This window comes from Procambarus clarkii, chromosome 67, assembly GCF_040958095.1.
Source record: "Procambarus clarkii isolate CNS0578487 chromosome 67, FALCON_Pclarkii_2.0, whole genome shotgun sequence".
In the NCBI taxonomy this organism is placed as follows: domain Eukaryota; kingdom Metazoa; phylum Arthropoda; class Malacostraca; order Decapoda; family Cambaridae; genus Procambarus; species Procambarus clarkii.
Window position 1 is genome coordinate 15929704 of NC_091216.1, and position 17576 is coordinate 15947279.

A 17576-nucleotide genomic window follows, 5' to 3' on the forward strand; every position below is an offset into this window, starting at 1 on the left:
ATGTCTCTGATTAGTTCATCATTGTTTGTGAATAACAAGTCTAGTGTGTTTTCGTTCCTAGTTGGTTCTGTAATCTGTTGATTGAGCGAGAATTTGTTACAGAATCTCAAAAGTTCTCTGACCTGTGGTTGATTATTTCCCGGGTCAAGCGAGCCATGACCTGGAGCAACAGCTGAACTGAGCGAAAGAGGTACTGTTGATATATGGAAGACGGTGAGGAGGAGGGAGAAGAAGAGGTGTTACTGCTTGGAAGGGGAGTCCCCTTCCATTGTAACATCAGGCAGTGAGGACTTCACTGGTGTGCACACTCTGGCACGTTTTGCCTGCATACCACTAAGACTTGCTTGTCTTGCTATGAATCTGTCTAAAGACACTTGTTTTCCCTACATTTTAACACTTGTCTGTAGTAAGACATCACATTGTCATTTAAAAGGTCAATGCAACAGCCTGCTACAGCTTTATCTGGGTGAGTTTTTTCAACAAAACTTTGCAATTCTTCCCATACTTCACACATTTTCTTAACACTTTAGCGTTATCACGGCGCTCGAGAGCGTTACCACTTTTTGTGTTGAGGTCGCACAGCGGACTCGTTCACGAGTCACGAGAAAAAATATTTCTATAAACTAAAATTTCTATTTGTTATGCGATCGACTTTGGAATAGTTTGAAAATGTCCACCATGAAATTTCCGTTTTCTCTAATAGCCGCATAGCCTATTTGGGAGAACGGCATAGCATTGCACCATCGAGGTAAGACCATTATATTGTTGACACGACAAGTGTAATCGACGTAGTTTTTTATTTGGTGCCGGTCTAACGCATCCTTGTGTAACATTTTATACTTATGTTCTTCTAGAACATTCTATTGCGAACACATTGGTACAAAATTGAAGGGGTGAGGGGCGATGATCGCCGTACCACCACGCGCTAGGTCGGCCTATACGCGTGTCAACAAACTCGCCTTCCGAGGCACATTTTCCGAGCAAATACTGCTCGTATTCCGAAAAACTCGTATTCAGGGACACTCGTATTCCGAGGTACCACTGCACAGGTAACCCTCACCTCGCCCAGTCCTGCCTGAAGACATCGATCCTGATGGCCTCGCAGTCGGGGAAGGGCGTCACGGATACCGGGAGATGCCGCGACCATGTCGACGGGAAGAAATCCACTCCTGGAGGCCCGTATGTCTGGCAGAGCCAACTGAGCAAGTTGGCGTCGACTGTCCATTCTGTGGACAGGGAAATGAACTGGGACACGCCATCCGCCAGGACATTGGACAACCCCCCCCCATCCCCCGAACGTGAATCACCAGGAGAGCCAAACCCCGAGAATTCAGCAGTCGAGTCACCTGAAGCGACCAGCCCCAAAGAGCCAAGGACCGCAAGGAACCCCCCTCAGTTCAGGAAATGAACCACCAGGGAACAGTCCAAATGGAGCCTGATCGTCGATCCGCGAGCGACCCGAACCCTCCGGAGCGACATCCACACAGCCGCGAACTCCCGCACCATGCTGTGAGCCTGCTGGAAGAATGGACCCCCACCGACCCTGGCTGGCCTGGTGAGCAGTGGTCCCAAACCCCCAGTCGAGAGATGACGCATCAGTGAAAACATCGCGCGAGGGGCTCGGGTAGGCGCCAAAGCAGTGAGCCCCGAAAACCCTGAAGAAGAAGCCGGTGACGAAGCAACCGACAGATGGCCCCAGGAGGTCAAACCCAGCAATCATGAGAGAGGTGGAAGGGGTGTCCCCAATGGAACAAGATGCCGAAGCCAAACCCGACCCAGGGTTGACCTGCACAGCCAAGTTCCAACTCCTGCACAACTGCTCAAGCAACTGCCGAGTGACCCGGGACGCTGAAGGCAGAACTGCAGCCGCAGCAATGCCCCCCGGAGAGAGACATTGAAGAGGTCCGAGAGTCCCACATAAGGCCCAGCCAGTTCTGAACCTGGGACGGAACCAGATGGAAATGCCCTGCAGCACACCAGGTGTCTCTTTAGCAGACATAATGTGGGACATTTGGGGCTTGACTCTATTTATTTAATTATTAAAGTAATGAAATCAATTACGAAGGACCACCCGCTTTTCTAGTAAAGAGGGAAACTAATAAATATGTGATCATTTGAAATTCCTAGAGGAACCAGTAACTATGGATAAATACTAGAAATATAATCACTTGAATAATTAATGGGCTGTATAAATAATTTAATTGAATCAAAGCCTCAAACACCTACATTTGGGGGTTATTGCTAGAACTTCATATATGTCTAGGAACTAGTGCGGTTCGTACACCAGTTCATTGTGTAATAACCTAATCTTATGACCAATTAGAGAATCAATAGTAAATTTGTCACCAAAAAGAATATAGATCATGAATAACAGAAATTAATGATTAAAATAATATGTGTTACTTCCAGTGCACAGTAATCCGCAATGACAATTAAATACAGATAATTTGAATAATAAAGAAATGCGAAAAAGTCTTAGCTTGAAGACGTTTTCGAAGACATCAGTCACAAATCATCCTCGGAATGTCCGGAATTCTTCGTGGAACACTGGGAGATGAATAACACGGGTAAAGTAACAGCTCGGGGAATTCTTCACACGCAAGCTGTAAATTAAGATATATTACGTAGCAACATATTAGGCTGCTAAATATCTATATTCAAGAAATTGAGAATGGAGAGTGATAAAATATACTAACATGTGTTTTATTTATGTCGCTCGGCGTGACGACAAGCTACCCTGCTATATACAATCTCTAATGATGCATCAAAAGGGAATTATTTTTGTACTTAGCTAATAGGGCACTGTATAAGTTGAAGCTTGCCGAAACTCGCGTCCCAGGCTCTAGCGTCACAATGGCGAACACGTGGTGGCTAGCTTGGCCTAGATGTCGACGCGCTTCTCTGGCTGGTCACAATGGATTACACAGAACAAATTGACAAGTTCTGGGCTGAATGTCAGGTTAATTCTTGCTGACGATTCACCACAATGTATCCTATGACACTGACACCAAACGAGTTGCTCAATTCCGCAACAAGTCTTCACACCGCACTCTGGCGCCTTTCCTCTCACCGACGCCTCCACACGCTCTCTCGTTAATGGCGTCTCTCCCTGCCCGCGTCCCGCATTCGCCATACAAATTATTCACCACGAATAATATTATTTCTCGCAGTTGTGGCTAAAATGCTTTGATAAAGACTGGGTTATAATTCTGGGGAGTTAAATATTATTACTTTCTCGTTTTACGATGGTAAACAAGAAATGGAGATGATTTTAATTTCTCTCCATGGCATTCACGCGTGACGTTAAATTTATTACCAGATAACAGTTGTAACTAGAAACGCTCGATTTGGCATTATTTGGGAGTCAGGTTATCGGTAAATAATTATCACACAGAATACTGTTGTTTTTAGAGAATCAAACTCAATTCTCTAACACACTGGATATAAATGTGTTTATTTTGGTAGAATCTGACGCAATACTGGTGTCTGGTTACGTAAGAATTCTAGCATTATTGTACAGATACAATTATTAGTTCATGTGAACCCTACTGTTGGTTAATTTTAGTTACTACAGTAATTAGTAGATTTTAGTAATAATTACTAATAATACAACAGTGTTATGTTATGTATTCGTGTTGGAAATTTCCAACACCAGGAACACAAACCCAGTTTACTGGAAAAGAACCACCCCTCTGGAGAGCAGACAAGCAGAATGGCTGAGAGCCCACACCAACCAGTTGTTGAAGAGGGCTAACACCCAAATACTGAGTAGACGTAGAAAAGTCACCCCGCACCGGGTGGAGGAAAGACGCAAGAAACGCGAGATGCCAGAAGCTAACCAAAGGAAAGGCAACAAAAACAAAAAGCAAGCCGCCCCACCACCAACGAAACCAGACCTAGAACCCCACACGAAGCAGGACAGGCCAACACACGTCCCGAAGGGCCAGAGACACCACCCAACAACCCGGCCCCAAAAGAAGCCGGATCTGGGACAGTCGTCCAGAAAGAACCGATGATCCGCACAGTTTCGATGTGGGACTGGAACAAGATGATTTGATGGAGCAAAGGGAAAGAAGCCTGCTCCGCCAGCCCCGAACCCCCCGAAGGAGGAGGAGCTGCCCAACGCCATCACAGGCTGGAGGACATGACCCAAACCGCCCACGAATCGCGAGACCAAGCGTGGGCAAACAGAGCCAGCCTCCCCCCTCCTCCAGCACCAGGCCAATGGTGTGACCTGCAAGGGGCTGGCCTTCCCTTTCGAGGAGAAAAAAAATAGAAAATAGAAGAAGAAAAAGAAACAGCAAGAAGCAGAATTGAGAGCAGAGCGAGTACCAAGCCGACCAGATGAAGATGGCCTCGGAGGAGGCACCGGCACAAAAACTGCACCATAGGCCCACTTCGACAAGCAAAGGCCAAGACCCAAGAAATGCAGTCTGCAAGCCAGGAAGCCACCGAACTCCAGAAGAGTCAAGACCGGGACACACAGGAGGTAACCACCAAGATCCACCCACACCTCCAAGGGAAAACCCAAGAGAAAGAAAAACCTTTGGAACGAAACCAAAGAGCCCAAAGGAACCCGGGGGGATTCCAAATCACCATACTTGCCAGCAGAAATGCACCATAGAAGGAAGGGCCAAACACAAGACCCAGACAGAACCCCCAGTCAAAACAGCCAGAAACAGGCTGAAAACTGAGGGTGAAAAGCCGTGGGAGCAAGCAGAGCAAACAGGCACAGACACTGTGCCTGTTTGACACTGTGCCAAAATAGTAACAGGAATTGATAAAATCGATAGGGAAGATTTCTTGAGACCTGGAACTTTAAGAACAAGAGGTCATAGATTTAAACTAGCTAAACACAGATGCTGAAGAAATATAAGAAAATTCACTTTCGCAAACAGAGTGGTAGACGGTTGGAACAAGTTAGGAGAGAAGGTGGTGGAGGCCATGACCGTCAGTAGTTTCAAAGCGTTATACTGTATGACAAAGAGTGCTGGGAAGACGGGACACCACGAGCATAGCTCTCATCTTGTAACTATACTTAGGTAATTACTGGGCCCAAAAGCCAGGGCCCAGAACCCAAATACTGTACAGACAGTAAAACACAAAACTGGGTGAAAAACCATCACCCAAACATTCCCAGAGGAATAGAAAAGGGAGAGCGCCCCAGGAGAAAGAACATAACAAAGAAAAGGCAAAGGGAGGAGAAAAAACAGACCGAGGCGAAAAAATGCCCCAAAAACGCGAGCGCACACTCCCAGGCACATACAAACTGCTGCGCCGCCCTGATGGCCAGGCGGGGGAAACGACCCGTAGACGAAAATGACCGCCAAAACAAAAGAAGGCCGACAAAAGTTTTGACAAAAATCAAAGCGGCTGACATTGCAAGGGAGCCGAAATCATGGTGGCAAATGTGAGGAAACAAAGGAGAAGGCAAGAGGGAAATGTGGGAAAACAAAGCTAGGGCCAAGGCCATCTCTGGCCTTGGCCCCAGCTAGCCCCAAGACCAGAGATAACGTCCACCCTGGATCGCTTTAACCAATGAACTGGAGTTGCTGGGCAGCTGGAGTATGGGGTCAGGAACTACCCTATCCCCCTCCTGGGAAGGGAAGGAGCTGCGTGGACGAGCGGCATGGCGGCAAAACATGACATTTGCTTGTTTCCTTGGGATTGGAGGGAGTTCTACCTCTCTGTTCACTGTTCGGTTACAATTTTCTTACCATGTGGTGTCTGTTTTGTTATGCCTACCTTTCTGGGTGCCTAACCCTGATCGATGGCAGATAAGGAAAACCCCTAACCACAGGGGGGGTTTTCCACGGCTATTGCTCCCTGTGCCTCTCTGAGGGGGCCCGGTTCTGGCTCGTGGTTCTCGGTAGGCTGAACTCCATTGCCTAAAGCCCTGATCTTATGTATCGCATATTAGCCCGATAACTCCTGGGAGCTGAAAGGGCTCCCCACAGAAAATATTATAAAGTTCTCTTTCTGCAAACAGTGGTAGAATGTTGCAACAAGTGAAATGGTGGTGGATGCCAAAACTCTCAGCAGTTTCCAAACATTACATGACAAAGTACTCTATTGGCAAGATGGGACACCTTGAGTGTAGCTCTCAACCTAAAACTTTGGTAATTATACACACACAGTGTTCACAGGAATGCCACCAGACTAGTCCCCTAGTTGAGAAGTACGAGCTACAAGGAAAGGCTACTGGTATTAAATGATCAGGGGAGGGCACTGGTGGAAACTTAGTACCAAAATGAGCCACAGAAACATCAGAGATAATTTTGTCAGTATCCAATTAGTTATCAAGTTGATTGTACTAGGAAGAAGTAGACTCCTAGCTAGTCTACCACTTGCACTCCACTAGGTGCAGGTAGACTTAATACACAGTTTCAAATGTTGATATGACAGAGCCCAATAAGCTGAAGAACCTGTACACAGGCTCACTGATGTTTGAGAGGAGGGACCGAAGAGCCAAAGCTCAATCCCCACAAGTACAATTAGGTGAGTCCACACAAACACACACATTATATGTATGTTATTACTAACCTTTATTAATTTTATTTAATATGTGATTAGGGGCAAATCTTTCGCAGAACTTCCTGTTGTAAAGAATGTGTGTGAATGGGACCTCTTGAGCTTCACTGTATCCTTTATCACAACTCTCCATGACTTTCCTTCTCTTCGCAGCAACATTTGCCCCATCAGTAGGTCTTTTCTGCTGTAGATAAAGATACATAATTTTACTAATTCTAAAACACCAGCGTTGAATGTAATGAAACACCATTTTCTGGGCGAGCCCCAGAAGCTCCCTGAAGCTACCATATCTGATGTGGGTGCCATCTACTAGGTGCCATGAGTCGTGGAACTCTCTGGCGCACTGGGTCCCTCAGAACCTGGTCCCCTCACAGAGGTAAAGGGGTCTGTGGCATTTATATATTAAGTTACTCATTTATGCTACTACCAAGGGAAGCACCAGAAAATCAGCAAGGCAGAACAAACCACAGCTGGCTGTTTCCAATACCTGCAGACTTGAAAATTCCCATACAATTCCCTAAACTATGTGAACAAACAACTACACCTTTTATAACCCCACTGAAGCAGAAGCCTGACTCCCTGCGAAAGGGAGTGTGTCAAGGAGCCACCAGAGCTCACCCAGAAATTGGCTTTCCATTACATTTAACACTGGCTTTCTGACAGAAGCCCCTTGTGTGATTCCCTTAACCGCTTAACTGCGCCAACCAAGTATTCTCGGTAGGCGGGAAACTGTGCCAACTGAGAAAACTATTTTTGATTTTTCGGTACCAATTCTAAATGTGTACGAGGTTGGTTGTGTACGAAATGAACTCTTAGGACCTCCAGTGAGAGGCAGCCAACTTGGAAAAAAATCCCAGAATGCCCTAGGGCTGCTGTCTGGGTTAGTTCTGAATGAGCAACCATGGGTGGCACATGCGCCTCTGGCTCCCAAACACCTGTCCGATGCGGTGTTGAAAGATAACGCTCTGTCGGTGAAATTCAAACCTTATTGTTTGAAGAGCATAAGGGTCATAATATTGGTGAAGCTAGGCACAATAAGGACCTAACACAAAAGTCGGATGCAAGTGATACAGCACCTATGAGGATGATACAGCGAGCGTATCCAGTTGTAGCTCTGAGCGTCACCCTTGCAATCCTATGCTATCTCCAATTTATTTAGATGATACATATATGAATCGTTTTCTGCGTTCAGTGATGATGCACCTGATACAAGTAGCATAGATGAATAGTGTTAGCGGCTTCCATGGTGGTGTTTTCCATTGATATTTTCAAGAATACCTGAATCTCTTCCTAACTGACGGACACTCTTTGAGGCTAGCTGAATCTCTTTCTGACTGACGGACACTCTTTGAGGTAAGCTGAATCTCTTCCTGTGTGGGACCATACAAAGCAATCTTTTCAAGACTACCTTACAAATTGATCTTTTCCTATAATCTTTTCAATACTACCTTATGCTTCACAAGCTTGGCTACATACCACCTACAAGTACTAAAGCCAAGGGTGTACGTGAGTGCGTTATTTGCAAGCACACAGAATGAAGAAACAGGAAACAAAAATTTATCTGTACCTGGTGCACTGAGAGCAAAGTCGCGCTGTGTACCATGGGCTACTTAGTTGATTATTACTCACTTCCGAAGTACTGAGTGTGTAATACAGTGTGTTACTGTGTAAATAGTGTGTGAAACTGTACTTATTATAATTTTAATGAATTTTTAACAGGTAATATTGCGACAATAAACATTTATTGTGGGCACATTACTGACATGTATCACAGTTCCATGGAACATTATGAACGTTCTACTGTATACATATTGTAAAGGACACAAATATGCATCATATATGATAAAAAAAACAAATATAACCTCATTGGAAATACATAAAATAAATAATTGAAAATATATTTGTGGCAACACCCAGTGCTTGAATGGCCCGCGCAACCGTGTCTGGGCGATTCCTGCACGGGCGACCAGGCCCTGATGACGTCACAGCTCACCTTGTCCACGTCCCCACAGCCAAAGTAAGTGAAATTTGGTATTTATTTTTACATTGACATGTTCAGGGAAGGGAATTTATCATTTTACGAAGAAAAAAGAATTTTTGGGGAACACTTTATTTCATGCGCACCGGGGGAATTTCACAATAAACTCGGAGCTGCACGGCGGTTAAGCTAACTGACCATGGGGAAGGATGAAAAGGGCACTTACCAGGAAGGAGGGAGCACCGCAGGTATCAGAATGAAGAGGAAGGGAAATGAAGAGGCAAAAGGAGCATCTCAAACTGCATACTTTTGTCTAGAAAAGGAATGCAGTTGGGACACCATCAAAGAAACCACCTGCTCACCACAAAGTTGGCAATAAAGAAGTAAAAAAATCCAGACATGAAGAGCGAAGAAGGTCAAACAAGGAAAATACTGTACATCACCAGGCTGACCTTCTGATAAAGGCAGATCCACGGTAAAACACCTGGGTTAGGACACCCAGCCTCATGCAATGGACAGCACCAATTCCACACTGATGCAAAGAGGCCAACCTCTGGGCACCTAAACAACATGCAAAGCCAAAGGAATGAGACGGCATCGACAGTTCATTAACCCTTTAACTGCACAATGCACTCACACTTGGGGTGCACTACGCGCCTCCAGGTATTTGTATTTTTCACGTTTCATTTAAAAGTGGCGCGCGGTGACGCGGGTATGGAATGGATGGCTGGGGGCCCCAGTGATCATCCGCCATCTTGAAAAAAATTCCCAGCATGTCCCGCGGTCGTGGGGAGCCCCAGTTCCCAAGCAGCAACCATGTCTGATGCATCGTCAATGAGCTCCCGCTCCACGTCATCCATGACCACGTCCGCGGTCATGGAAAACAACTCTCTGAGGAGGAGATTCGCGATATTATGTACAACGACGGAGCTATGGATGATGACCTGGACTATGATCCAGAGAAAGGCCTGACACAGAGGTCTGATACGAGTGAGGGAGAGACGAAAGTGGATGATGTGGCGAGCGTGTACGGTACACGCTCCTCGCCCGGCCTGTCTCGCCGCCCTGGGTTAACACCGTTATCATCACCAGTATAATGTATGTCCCCAGACGCTAGTTTTTTCAGTGACAGTACATGTGACGAATCTTTCTCGGGCTTCAGTGACATTGGCTCCGATACGAGTAGTGTGGACGACCCTAGTACTAGCAGCAGGGGTGGTACCAGGCGGAGTTTTGCTGCCTCAGCAACACATCGAGGCAGGCGGCAGTGTGTCTCACAGCATGACGACAGTGGGCCCTCAACATCACATGTTTGTGGTAGGCCTATGATACGAAAATCTGCCTCAGCACCAAACATACCCTCACGCAGCTCCAGCAGCAGCAGCAGCAGCAGCAGACGACATAGCCGTGGTTTTGGTGCTCGTGGTGGTGTTGGCCGTGGTGTTGGCGCCAACACCAAACCCCCTGGTGTACTTGTGTGGGAGGATTGCGTCACATTTGTCCCTCAAATACCAACGTTTGATGATACCGATGTTGGTGTTACAGCTTTATTCCCATATACCGGTGATGATATGGCGGACATGGACTATTTCCAGGCATATTTTGACAACGTCTTCATGACGCATCTTGTGACCGAGACAAACATGTACGCCCACACCCTCATAGACGGCGGTATATTACCTGCCTCATGACTCACGCGATGGAAGGATACGACAATCGACGAGATGTATGTGTTTCTGGCACTATGCATGATGATGAGGCACTATGCATGATGATTAGGTACTCTGAGAAAGCTGTTGTCCAGGACTATTGGAACAAAGACAGCCTTGTTCCATCGCCCGTGTTCAACCGGTATATGTCGCGGGATAGGTTCCTCTTGATTCTCAGGTGCCTGCATTTCGAGAATAAGGCAAATGAGGACAGACAGACACAGACTGTGGAAGGTACGCAAGGTATTCAGCAGCCTGCGAGGGAAGTTCAGGGATTATTATGTACCTGGACAGAATGTCGTTATCGACAAGTCGCTTGTACTGTTCAAGGGCAGACTGGCATTCAAGCAGTACATCACTTCAAAGTGGCACCGTTTTGGACTGAAGTTTTTCGTGCTGTGCAACTGTGAGACTGGTATCGTCCTGGACATGATCTTGTATTCTGGTACAAACGTCGACATACCAGCTCAAGATGAACACAGGTTCTCCTGTAGTGTTGTAAAAAAACCTGATGGAACCGTTGCTGAACAGGGGGCATATACTGTTCACCGATAACTATTACACCAGCCCTCTGTTGACCAGATACCTCCTTGCCCACAACACCAGCGTATGTGGCACTGTGAAGGTCCTCAGGAGGGAAATGCCAGTGTTCGGTATAGGTATATCCATGGGTGAGTGCCAGCTGCGCAAGTGTGACAATATACTGTCAGTGCGGTGAAAGGACAGACGCGAGCTGAATATGCTGATGACGATTCACACCGGTGCCATGTTGGACAGTGGGAAGGTCCACTTTCAGACACGCAACCCCATGTATAAGCCGGACTGTCATAGACTATAACGTGAACATGCGCCTTGTCAATAAATGTGACATGATGCTTGGTGGTGTGGAATGCGTGGGCGTATGTGAAGTGGACGAAAAAGTTCTTCTTCCACCTCATGGATGTTGCAGTGCTCAACTGCTTCAATATGTACCTAGTGAAGTCCGGCAGGAAACCGTCTATACGTACCTTCAGTGCCAGCGTTGTGTCACAGCTGCTGGTAAAGTATGGTAGGGAGGGCTCCGTAGTACCGCGCGGGGTGCAATGCCACATGCAGCTTCAGACAGACTGCGGGGAAATGAGAACTTCGGGGTACACATGCTGGAGTATATGCCAGGCACAGCATCATTGAAGAAGGGTAAACGTGAGTGCATAGTATGCAGGAACACTACAGAGCACAAAAACGAAGATGCATCAGCATCTGGTGCGTGGAGTGCAAGGTGCCCCTCTGCCCCGTTGGCTGTTTCGCAGCATATCACACACTCGCGGAGTACTGAGTGTGTGTATAATGTGTGTATATAGTGTGTGATACTGTACAGTGTGTATATATAATGTAAATATAAATATATCAGTGTGATAAATTGGAAATAAGTGCAGGGTAAGTGTACTTGTTTGTGATGCACGTAACACAGTGTCTACAAAAGGTACGGATGTTCTACTGCCATAATATAGTGTACGTGTTCACCATACATTGGATCGGCACGTAAAATCTAATAAAATGTATTTGGAACTGTACACAAAAAATGAACAAAAATATATTCGTGGCAGCGCGCGCATCCTGCGCCAGGCGCACCACCAGCCCCGGGAGCTTACAGCACGAGCGCATGGGGAATGACGACGTCACGTGCCACCTTACGGACCCCATAGCAGCCAAAGTAAGTACAATCTCGACATTCCGTTGCTATACCCATATACAGGGAGGTGTTTTTGAAACTTTCAGAACAAAGAATTTTTTCCTGAGAATTTATTTCTTGCACACTTGGGGGGGGGGGGGTGTCATAATTGGAGGTCGCACAGTTAACCCTTAAAGTGCGCATCACGTCATCAGACGTGTTGGACATTGTTCAAGTCAACTGCGCATCACGTCATATGACGTGTTGGAGTACTACGCAAGATTTAAACGGCCCGCGGATACATGGGGTTCACCACACCTTCATCAGGGCTCTTGTAAACAGACGCCATTTTAAAAAAAAATCGTGGGCCAAACTCCCAGGTGTTATTGGCCTCAGTACTGAGTGAGCAACCAAGCCTGATGCACGCAGCATGAGCTAACAGCACTGCTGTTCAGCTTGTGACCACAGCATCGCCTAAAAATGCCAAAATATACTTGTTCATGCTATTATGTAGCGATGATATTATTACAGAAGACCCCTGACTGTGATAAAACTGACCAGGGTTCTGATAATAGCAGGATTCTGGTGATATTTAGCGCTGTGCGCCATGGAGGGAGGAGTAATGCTGTGGGAGGGAGGGTGGTGGCGATGTCTTCTGACTGTGTGTGAGCCACCTTTTATTGACTGCACTCACCATACCAGCTTAGTGGTTCGCTATGGTGAGCACAAATGTAGATACTTATATATAACGTGTGTATAGAGGGTATAAACAGCAAGAGAAGGTTGGGAGCCGCCATTTTGGTGAGGGCGGTGGCGTCGTCTGCACGACGCCACCGTGCAGACGACGGTGTTGTTTACTGGTTACCACGATGGTCTTTGGGCACCATACCAGTTTATTTGTACAAGTATGGTGAATAAAACAGGTAGATATTTATATATAATGTGTGTATATAGCGTAATAACACCACACAGTATTGTTGGAGGAGAAATATTAGTGCGTCTGGCCTTGAGGGCGGCAGCCATCAGCTGACTGTGTGAGGTCCTACGTCTTTGTGCCTTTACTCACCATACAAGCTTAGATGTACAGTTATGTTGAACAAAACATGTAGATACTTATATATAACGTCTGTATATAGTGAATTATAGCAAAAACAGTATTGTGGGAGGAGAATGTGGGTGAGTCAGATGACTTGAGGGAGGGCGGGAGTGGCTGGCTGGTACACGGCGGTCACTCCTCGTTACTTTTTGACTCATAATAGCTACTTAGTGGTTCATTATAGTGAACAAAACATGCAGATACTTATATATAACCTGTGCTTATAGTGTAATAACCGACAAAGTATTTGTTCACTGATTGATGAACATAACTGAATCAACAATATGCACACCATATTTTTGAGTACAGCAATGATTCACTCATTTTATTACATAAATATATCAAACTACACACTATTGAATAATATTACAGCAAAAAAACTATGAAAAATCAATCAGAGACATTGAAATAATTAGGTAATTATCTCTTTGTGGCAACTCCGGCCTGACAGCTGGTGAGCAACAGACTGCCTGGGACGCACGCTGAGTCAGCGCCTATTTTTTGGCAGACTTTGGCAGACGATTTTTTTTATTATTTTTCCCATGATCAGTAAACACAAATTAACAGGTTAGGAAGAAAAATATTTTTTTTTTTTCAAAATTACATGCGCCTGAGGGGAAGAAAGGATATTATACCCCTAGCATGTTAACACTTTCGCGCTATCTGAACGCGCCGGCGCGTCCGGTTTCGTCTAACGTAAACGCATAGTGGACATAAAGTTATGTCAACTTTTAAAATATTTGTATAAAATTCAATTTTTATCCGATTTACTTTGGGTTTGTTTTAAACTGCGCGCTATGAGGCTCTCTTTCTCACCACTAGGCTGCATGGTACAATAAGTTCATGAAAGGTGTGGATAACTTCGATCAAATGGTATTTTGTCCCAAACGGGTTGCAGGTGGGTGACTTTAGCCGTTTATACTGGTAATGCTTCCCCCATATCATGTATTATATGCATATGTCTGTTTAGGGAATTTTATTCCGATCAATATACAACCAAAAATAACTGTGTGCATCAAGTATAAACTTGACAAACATAACAAAAGTAAAAACATTTCGTGCGTGTTTGACGCTCACTGATATGTTCCAGCGTTGTTTTATATTTGGCGCTATTCTAATTTACGCTTTGTTGATATTTTTTACCTATGGGCACATAGAACATTCTATTGCGAACACATTGATGCAAAAATGAATGACGTACATAGAAAATTAATGTCATGAGAGTGAAATAAGTATAAACTTTCAAAGCGCCGTGCGTCGTCCCGTCACCGATACTGGGTAACAATTTCACCAGTTCCCACACTCTTGCGGGCGGGCCGCAATCATTATTCTACGCTTATATTCATATCACCGTGTTGGGAATTTCATTGCGAATCCATTGATACCAAAATTAACGCTGTAGAACAAGTGTGGAGGTGATTACAATCCCAAGAGTAAAAACATTTTGTTGCTGATGGGCGCTCACGGCGAGTCATCTTCGTAATTATTTATTTGGTGCTGGTATCCCTATACGTTTCGTGACTTTTTTTACTGATGTTCTTCTAGAGAATTTTATTGCAAACACGTTGGTACCAAAATGAAATACGTAGCATGAGAACTAAGGTCAGAAGAGTAAAAAGAGTATACACATTTTTGTTTTTACGCTTAAGCGATAAAAACGCAGCGCGCACATTCGGTTGGCTGAGTGACCTTTGCGGAGAGCGCGAAAGTGTTAAGGGTTAAGGGGTTAAGTGGAGACAGGAAGGAACCGAGACAGACTATCCATGAAAACAATGGACACTCCCTGAACATGAACAGCACAGAAAGCCAAACCCCAAAAAAACAGCAGAAGAGCTACTCAAAGCATTCAGCTCCAAAGGGCAGGGGACTGGTATGAACTCCCCTTGGTTAAGGTAATGAACCATGGGGAAACAGTCCAAATGAAGCTGCAGCACAGAGCTCAAAGGAATTGTATCCCTACACCCAGCATGTAACAACTGCAAACTCCTGCACCATACTGTACACATAACAAAAGGGAGACCAATGACCTTGGCCAGCCTGTTGAGTGTTGGTTACATAGCCCCAACCCGGAGTCGAGGCATCTGTGAAAACGTCAAGCAAGGGCAGAGGAAGGCACCAGGGAACTGAACCCCAAAATGCCTTTAGAGACAGAACAGTGGATAAAGGGACTGAACCAGAGATACCAGAACAGCCCCCAGAGACCACTTTGTCCTGAGGAAAACTATGCAGCAAAAGTTCAGGCTCCCACACTTCGCAACCGTTGAGTCACCTGGGGCCGACTCAGCACCAGGCAGCAAGAAAGCAGCATTGCAGCTGGATCAAAGCCAGTGGAGGAAGGGAAAGCAAAACCAATTGAGAGTCCCACAAGAGGCCCAGCCAAGTCTGAACCTGGGACTGAACCAACTGGCACTTCTGCCAGTTCACCAGGAACTTGAACCCAGTGAGCTAGGAAAGAACCAAATCCCTGGCTAGAAGACACTCAGACAGACTAGGAGCCCACACCAGTCAGTCATCAAGGTAGGCTAAAACATGAAGCCCCAACAAACGAAAAGGAGCCATTACAACTCAATCTAAGCATGTAAACATACGTGGAGCCAGATTGAGACCAAGTGAGAGAACCAGAAAGCATTAAGCCATCTGCCCCATCACAATACCTAACCAATCCATGAACTTCAGATGTATAGTGATGTGCCACTATGAATCCCAGAGGTCCAGGGAGATCATCCAAGTGTCCACCTTTAGTAAAAGAGGAACCTGGGAAAAGGTAATCATCTGGAACGATGGCAAGGAATGAACTGGTTCAGCCTCGACAGGTCGTGAATGGTCAGGAGGTCCGATCAAGTTCCATTTCAGGAAGTTGCAGGATACTAAATTAACCAAGACAAAGTGGAAATATAAGAAATGTAGAGAGCTCCAAAATAAATACTGCAGAGAAGATATTAGCACCCTGACACCTTGCCTCAGCCTCGCTCAATGCACCGCACCCCACAATCATTGACTGAGGATGAACTTAATACTGAATTATTTTCTGATGGTGAGGAAAGTGATATTGATGACTCTGACATCGATAAAGATTATACACAGGAGTACGATGTGAATCTAACAGAGTGAGGATGAGATCCAGCTTGCTCCCAGGGTGAGGCCTACATATTCACCACTGCCTCCACTGCTTCCTCGTCCACTCTCTACACCAATTCGCTCCCGACCACATAGTTCTTGTGGATATTTGCAGTATAAGGATACTTTTGGTGACAAGTCAGAGGAAGGTGACCCCTTTTCTGGTTTTAGTGAAGTTGAATCAGAAAATTATATTACAGGGCCTGTTGTTAGTGGTAGTGCTGTTATCAAGCAGTTGTCGAGTCAGCGACTCGTCCAGCCAAATGCCACCGCATGGCACCACATTGAGGCAATAAAGAACAAAGCCCCTCATGTTCACATGATTTTACCTCATCTTCAGTTCACGCTTGTACTTTGTGTGGATGGGCTTCAGCTCCTGGTCCACGGTGTGCAACGATTCCTTGCCCTAGTGCTGCTGTTGTATCTCGCAAGGCACCAGGTGTACGTGTGTGAAATGAAGGTGAAGATTTTATTCCACTAATTCCTGCCTTTGGCAATAAAGATGTTGGGATTACAGACCGTTTCCCTGATACTGGTGAGGACATGTGTGAAATGGACTTTTTTACTGCATATTTTGATGAGCTGCTCATAGAACATATTGCTCATGAAATGAACATTTACACGGCTCATCTCATTGAACATGAGTTAACAAATTTTTCATGATTACAGCGTTGGAAAACACTAATGTAGGTGAATATGTATTTCTCGCACTATGTATGTTGATGAGACATTGTGTAAAACACGTCATCTCGGATTATTGGAGCAATGACTACACTCTACCTTTGTTAGGGAAATATATGTCTCGAAACAGATCTCAGATACAATGGAACCTCGGTTGACGACTGCCCTAGAAGACAATTTTTTTGGAACACGACGTCAAATTCGTCGTAAAATTTGGAATGAAAGACAACGTCTGTTCGTACGCGTATGGGTCAAACGAACGCGTGGTGCTGGGAGCGAGTGGCGAGGAGCTCTCAGTTTGTTTACAAGTCTATTCCATCGACCGATCTTGAATTCTTTGAATAGAATTTCATTGTTTTCTGCTTTTTTGTTTTCTGAACAGTAAAGTTCTTATTATATATCACACAATGGGTCCCAGGAGGGTGAGGGGACTGGATGGATGGTGAGGGGACTGGATGGATGGATGGTGAGGGAATTGGATGGAGGGATGGAGGGGGAACTGGATAGATGGCTGGAGGGAGAACTAGATGGATGGATAGAGGGTGGATGATTGGATGGGTGGTGGATGGGGACCGGATGTATTGTGAGGGGACTGGATGGATGGATGGTGGGGGAACTGGATAGATGGATGGAGGAGAAACTGGATGGATGGATGATTGGATGGGTGGATGATTGGATGGATGGATGGTGGATGGGGACTGGATTCTTCAAACAATAAGGTTTGAATTTCACTGACAGAGCATTATCTTTCAACACCGCGTCGGACAGGTATTTGGGAGCCAAAGGCGCGTGTGCCACGCATGGTTGCTCATT

At 45.6% G+C, this 17576-nt stretch overlaps 1 protein-coding gene across 5 annotated transcripts in view; it reads right to left on the reverse strand.

The window, feature by feature from the left end:
- LOC123767544 (telomerase reverse transcriptase) overlaps positions 1 to 17576 on the reverse strand; it is a 113295-nt gene that overhangs the window by 76102 nt on the left and 19617 nt on the right. For 2 of the 5 annotated variants that reach the window (XM_045757254.2, XM_045757250.2), the window contains exons 2-3: positions 11226 to 11324; positions 6544 to 6715 (exon numbers count right to left, since the gene is read on the reverse strand). The exons of 1 other annotated variant lie outside the window; for it this stretch is intronic. In XM_045757254.2, coding sequence (XP_045613210.1) covers positions 6544 to 6715; positions 11226 to 11309 — 256 coding nt within the window. In that variant the 5' untranslated portion in view covers positions 11310 to 11324. The remainder of the gene's footprint in view (positions 1 to 6543; positions 6716 to 11225; positions 11325 to 17576) is intronic. 2 more of the 5 variants (XM_045757253.2, XM_045757252.2) reach the window with 2 other exon arrangements.